Source organism: Calidris pugnax, unplaced genomic scaffold (genome assembly GCF_001431845.1).
Source record: "Calidris pugnax isolate Ruff unplaced genomic scaffold, ASM143184v1 scaffold4, whole genome shotgun sequence".
Lineage (NCBI taxonomy): Eukaryota > Metazoa > Chordata > Aves > Charadriiformes > Scolopacidae > Calidris > Calidris pugnax.
Window position 1 is genome coordinate 1,981,574 of NW_015090781.1, and position 6,000 is coordinate 1,987,573.

The 6,000-nt window shown below is 59.0% G+C and overlaps 2 protein-coding genes across 2 annotated transcripts in view; both read left to right on the forward strand.

Moving 5' to 3' along the window:
* SLIT1 (slit guidance ligand 1) overlaps nucleotides 1–4,004 on the forward strand; it is a 78,685-nt gene extending 74,681 nt beyond the window's left edge. Inside the window, exons 34-36 of the mRNA XM_014959851.1 lie at nucleotides 52–340; nucleotides 1,443–1,654; nucleotides 1,723–4,004. Coding sequence (XP_014815337.1) covers nucleotides 52–340; nucleotides 1,443–1,654; nucleotides 1,723–1,967 — 746 coding nt within the window. The 3' untranslated portion in view covers nucleotides 1,968–4,004. The remainder of the gene's footprint in view (nucleotides 1–51; nucleotides 341–1,442; nucleotides 1,655–1,722) is intronic.
* Nucleotides 2,975–4,006, forward strand: LOC106898536. Its single transcript, XM_014959841.1, has 2 exons — nucleotides 2,975–3,677; nucleotides 3,807–4,006. The coding sequence occupies exons 1-2, from the start codon at nucleotides 3,003–3,005 to the stop codon at nucleotides 3,945–3,947; spliced, it is 816 nt and encodes a 271-aa protein (XP_014815327.1). The 5' UTR covers nucleotides 2,975–3,002; the 3' UTR covers nucleotides 3,948–4,006.
* The last annotated feature ends 1,994 nt before the right edge of the window (nucleotides 4,007–6,000 follow it).

A 6,000-nucleotide genomic window follows, 5' to 3' on the forward strand; every position in this document is an offset into this window, starting at 1 on the left:
ACAGGGTTCTCAGGAGGCATCCAGGCACACTGATGGTCCTGCTCTCCCCAGGGATGCCTGTGGACGTCAACTCGGCTGCCTTCCGCCTCTGGCAGCTCCTCAACGGCACCAGCTTCCACGGCTGCATCCGCAACCTCTACATCAACAACGAGCTGCAGGACTTCACCAAGACGCGGATGACGCCGGGGGTGGTGCCGGGCTGTGAGCCCTGCCGCAAGCTCTACTGCCTGCACGGCATCTGCCAGCCCGCCGGTGCACAGGGCCCCGTCTGCCACTGCGAGCCTGGCTGGGACGGGCCCCACTGCGACCAACCCCGTGGCGGCCCCTGCCAGGGGCACAAGTGAGTGCCCCCCTCCCCATAGGCTGCCCCACAGCAATGGCCGTGCCCCCTCTGCCTGCCCCACAATGACCCATCTGCCCCATTGGCTGTCCTGAAGCAACAGCGCTGCCCCGTTGGCTGCCCCACAGCAACGGTCCTGACCCATTGCCTGCCCCACAGTGACTCGCCTGCCTTATTGGGTCTTTGGCTGCCCCACCTCATTGTCTGTGCCACCACAGCTGCTCTGCTCCATTGGCTCATTGACTTCACTTTCCTCATTGGCTGCCCCACCACAACTGTCCTACTCCATTGTCTTATTGGCCACCCCTTTTCTCATTGGCTGCCCCATCGCAACTGTCCTACTCCATTGGCTCATTGACCACCCCTTTCCTCATTGGTTGTCCCACCACAACTGTCCTACTCCATTGGCTCATTGGCTGCCCTTCCCTCATTGACCACCCACCTCATTGGCTGCTGCACCACAACTGCCCCACCGTTGGCTGCCCCACCACAACTTTCCTACTCCATTGGCTCATTGGCTGCCCCTCCCTCATTGACTGCCCCATTTCATTGGCTGCTGCACCACAACTGCCCCACCCCATTGGCTCATTAGCTGCCCCTTCTTTCCTCATTGGCTGTCCCACCTAATTGGCTGTCCCCCACAACTGCTCCACCCCATTGGCTCATAGACTGACCCTTCCTCATTGGGTGCCCCAGTCATTGGCAGCCCCTCACTGGCCACCCCTCTCATCCCTGCCCTCTCCATTGGCTGTGCCCCCTCACTCCCAGCCCTTCCCACCCCTCCCTTTGGGGGGTCCCTCACCCTCCATGGGGCTGGGTGCTGCTGGTGGTGGGTGCTGTGGTGCTGCCATTCTCTGGTGGTGCTGTGCTGTGCCGGTGGTGCCGTGCCGGTGGTGCCGTGCCACCAAGTCATGCCAGGGCTGTACGGTGCCGTGTCAGAGTCACACCAGTGCTGTGGCCGTGCCGTGCCATGATGGCAGTGCCACACCAGTGCCATGGCAGCATCGTGCTGGTGTTGGTGCCATACTTGGTGCTGGTGGGCCATGCATGCCACCGTGCCATGCCGTGCCAGCGGGTGCCTGACGGTGCCGGGTGCCCGCAGGTGCGTGCACGGGCTGTGCCTGCCCCTCGACGCCCTCTCCTACAGCTGCCAGTGCCACCAGGGCTACCAGGGTGCCCTCTGCAACCAGCCCACCGAGCCGCCCGACCCCTGCCACCGCCGGCCCTGTGTCCACGGCCACTGCCGCCTCACCCCGAGCGGCCAGCCTGTCTGTGAGTGCCACAGTGGCTACGCCGGAGCCCTCTGTGACCAAGGTAGGTGCTGGGGCGGTGGGTGGGCAGCCCCAGGCTGGACCACCGTGCTGAGCATCGCTGTCCCACAGAGCCAGAGTGCCGCGGGGAGCCGGTGCGGGACTACCACCAGGTGCAGCGGGGCTACGCCATCTGCCAGACGACGCGGCCGGTGGCCTGGGTGGAATGCCGGGGGTCCTGCGGGGGTCCCAGCGCTGGCTGCTGCACCGGGCTGCGGCTGCGGCGCAGGAAATACGCCTTCGAGTGCAGCAATGGCGCGACCTTCGTGGAGGAGGTGGAGAAGCCCACCAAGTGCGGCTGCAGCCAGTGCCTGTGAGCGGCCACCAGCCCCGGAGAGCCCAGGGGGGCCAGTGGGGAGACCCCCCCAGCCCCCCGCCACAGCCAAGGACCTCGCTTTGCCCTGCGGCCGCTGTCCCACTGTCTGGGTGTGCCCGAACCGCAGCCGCATCGGAGGAGCCCGGCGGAGGGTAGAGCTGTTGCATCTAGAGGGTTGGGAAAGATAAAGAAAAAAAAAAAAAGAAAAGAAAACTTAAAAAAAAAACAAACCACCCCACAAACAAAGCAAATGTGTAGATAGAGGATTTTTTAAGAACTGCAGCTACACAGATGTGTGGATACGGGGCGGGCGCTCTGCTCAGCTGCTCCCCATGGCACCTCTGCCTTCCCCCGGCGCAGCCCTGCAGCCCCCGAGGCCAGCGCCTGTGTCCCCCTGCGTGTCCCCTCCCCAGCAGCCCTGTCCCTCATGTCCAGCCAGGTGAGCCGGGGGCTTTTCTGTCACCTGCTGCTGGGGCAGAGGAGCCTGATGTGGCAGAGCCTCGTGGGCTGTGGGAAGCCAGGGCTGTGCGGTACGGCCGGCATCCTGCGGTCCCAGTAAGCCCACTGGCCGGCTCCCTGTCCCCTCTTCTGGCAGCCCTGACCTCCCTGCTGAGGACCTGCCATCGCCCCAATGGCAGCTGCAGCGAGGAGCTCCCCAGTGCCGTGCCCAGGGTGCTGCACCCCGGAGCGCCCCAAACATGTCACCAGCTCTATGGGCACAGCCTGACCCACCATGGGCTGGGCTTTGGGGCACAGCTCCAGCCCAGTCTAGTGGCCTCGGGGCTGTGCTGGGTAGAGCAGGACCAGGGTGGTCCCAGGCACGCTGAGCAGGTCACAGGCAGTGGGGTGCAGATGTCTGTGGGGGTCCCTGCCCTGTGCCGTGGGGCCCAGCACTGTGTCCTTAATGTCAACCCCAAATCCCCCCAGCCCAGCCAGGCGGCTCTGCTCGGAGGTGGGAGCCGTGTGGGGCAGCACAAGACCCCCTTTCCTCCAGGCTTAGTCCTGGGGGGGGTCTGCAGCTGGGCAGGGGTGCCCCATGTCCCTCTGTCCCATCAAGCGGGGGCAGGAGGTTGCCAGGACGGACGGACAGGGTGTGGGTTTGCCATGCCCATCATCGGGGCTTCAGCCTTCCGTGTGCCAGCGCTGGCTGAAGAGGCTGAAGATGCCCGAGCCCTCAAGCCTTGAGCTGACACTGCTGCTGGGACAGGTCCCACCAGCTCCTGGACTCAGGTGCCAGCTCCTGGGCAGCACCTCCCCAAAGGCTGCAGTGCCAGGGGCCACGCTGGGCTGGTGTGGGAGCAGGGGCAGCACAGCATGGGGAGCCCGTGCCGGGGTACCGCGGGCACCCGACCACCGCAGCAGCATCGCTTCTACACCCATGGAGGCCAAGGATGGTGGGGGCCTGACCTGGGACACTGCACGCAGCTGGACAGTGTGTCACCACGTCACTCTGGGTGGACAAACTCTCCACGGCACGGCTTCAGGTCTGCCCCGCTGGGGCATCTCCACCGGGTGCATCTGGCTCTGTGGGTGCCATCATCATCCCTGCTCACCACCAGCATCCAGGACATTCCCACCACCACGGGGATATGTTTCTGCCACAAATGCCCTCTCTGCCGGAGCCCCCTCTGCCACACAGAGGAGCCGGGACGCGTCTGGTTTTGCCCGTGGCCTGGCCGGGGCTCGGTTGTGTTGTGTTTCTGTTCTCGCTGTAAGCTAACCGCTAAAGTATCTCTTTATACAGAATACTTACAGATTCTAATATATATTTGTATTTCATTTTGTTATAGTATTTTTATATGTTCGGGGTCAACAAATGATGTTTTCTTTTTGTTTACAGATGCTACTGGGCAGGAAAATGACGGTGGCTTTGTTTGGCCCGTGGGGTTTGTGTGTGTCACTGTTGAAGACGCTGGTTTGTACTAGGCTGGCGAGGGAGGCGCTGGGCATCCTTCCGCTGGCAGAGGCTGTATTGTTTTAGGAGATGTTTGGTATTGTCTATGTTGTCTTCCATGTGAACATGACATTTATTCATTCAGAGGCTTGGCCTCTTCTTTCCTGGAGGTGAGAAGCTGGGGGGCAGCCGGTGCTCGGGAGCTGCTGGGAGTGTGAGGAGGTGGCGCGGGCTGGGGAGCGTTGGTGCTGCCAACGGGTGATGATTTGCTGCTCCTGGAGCAGCCCTGGCCACCTCCTCCGGGCAGAGCATTGCCCATGTGGCGCTGGGACACACGGCCCTGGGCTGGGGGCTCCTCTCCAGGGAGTTATCCCCACAAAAGGAGCCTTGCAGGAGGAACCATCGCTGCCTGGGCTGAGCCTGGGGAAGGGCCCGGTGCCCGCTGCGGGGATGGAGCGGCTGCGGGCGGAATTGGGCACCTGTGAGTCTTGGGGAAGGGGAGAGGGGGCAGCAGTCCCCGGGGAGCACCGAGGGGTTGCACTTTTTGTGCCACAATCACAAATCTGTCACAGAAAGTCACACCACCAGTGTGGGAACACTCCAATCTCAGCCGGGCAATTATATTGTACCCCCCCTCCAGAGGGGTGTGGGTCCCATCCAGAGGGTGCCAGCCCCCCCCCCTCCATGCACTCACTCACCCTCGCCCTTCCCCAGTTATCACACCAAATGATCGTTGATATCAAAGAAACGTTTAATAAGCTGCAATAAAATACGGACCTTTAGAAAGCTCCTAGGGTGAATATCGACAGTGGAGGAAGAAAAGAAAACAAGGTGGTGGGAATCCTTGAGGAGTTCAGATCTGAGTCAGGGACCTTTTACCTGGAACAAGAACACAACTTCTTCCATAGGCTAGGGTGAAATAAAAGACAGGAGCACAGAGTTCACAAAATGTCAACATTTAGAGAGTCGATACATAGTCAAAGTTCAAATGACCCAGCTCTTATAGCTATACATATTGATTTAAAGCAACTTAATATAATTTTATTTTCTTTTTTTTTCTTTTTTTTTTTTTTTATATATACACTTTCAAAGGTTCGTCAGGTGAGGTATGTAAACATTATCTAATGGAAACCCCTCTCCACATTTCCAACCAAGAATTCACAGCAGACAGTTCATTTTTTTTCCCCAACCCACGACGCAGCACTTCCTGCTCCCCGGAGCAGCCGGGAATGCCATCCCAAGCCCCGGCCCCCCCAGGTGCAGTCGCTGGCTCCCACTTCCCACCGCTGGTCTGTACAGTTCACATTGCTTAGGCTCAAACATACAGTACCTTTGGACAGGAGGGCTTTTCAGCTCAGTGTCTAAAATTCATACAGAAACAAACAGAGAAATAAAACTCTCCCAGAGAAGCAGGTACAGATGAAGGAAAAACATTTGCCAGAAGGGCGGAGATAATATTTAAATGCTGAGCATCTTAAAAAAAAAAAAAAAAAATTACTGGGTTGTTGTTGCCTTTTTTTGCCTTTTTTTTTTCCCTTTTCTTTCTTTTTTTTCTTGGTTTTTTTTTTTTTTTGTCTTACGCACCTGTGTCAAGGGCAAAGGAAGCGTGGGGCTGGGGAGGGGTCCTGCGAGGACCAGCACTCCCCCTCCAAAGTCGGGACCCATCACCACAGAAGCAGGAATGGTCCTGCTGCCGCTGCCCCACACGGCCAGCAAACGCTTCCAAGCAAAAAGGGGTTAAAAAAAAAAAAAAAAAAAAACCAAACACTCTTAGGAAAAAAACCAACCAACCGAATGACCTCGAACCCCCTAGAAGGAGAATAAAAATTGCAGAATGGCAAGCGAGTAAGCAAACGACCTTCTGGAGCCGGCACTGGGATTTTAAGGGCGACGGCGGCGCGTTCCCTGGGGTCACCCGTACCCGCGGGAAGCGCAGGAGCGGAAATTCGCTAACGGGAGTTTGCTGTCGGTAACTACCCACCCTACCCTGGCCATTCTGGGGGGGCTCCCTGGGGGTGACGGCAGCCCCCACCTCCCCCATTCCTGAGGATGCCTCCTTGGGCATCCCCTATTTACAATATTAGATCTGTGAGCATGAAGTGAGAGAAAAAAAAATGCTTTTTTCCTGCCCCCCCCCCCC

Coding starts and splice junctions, on each gene's coding strand:
- LOC106898536 (XM_014959841.1), top strand. CDS start 3,003: ATGTCCCTCTGTCCCATCAAGCGGGGGCAGGAGGTTGCCAGGACGGAC. Junction 3,678..3,806: donor GTTGTGTTTCTGTTCTCGCT/GTAAGCTAACCG, acceptor TTTTGTTTACAG/ATGCTACTGGGCAGGAAAAT.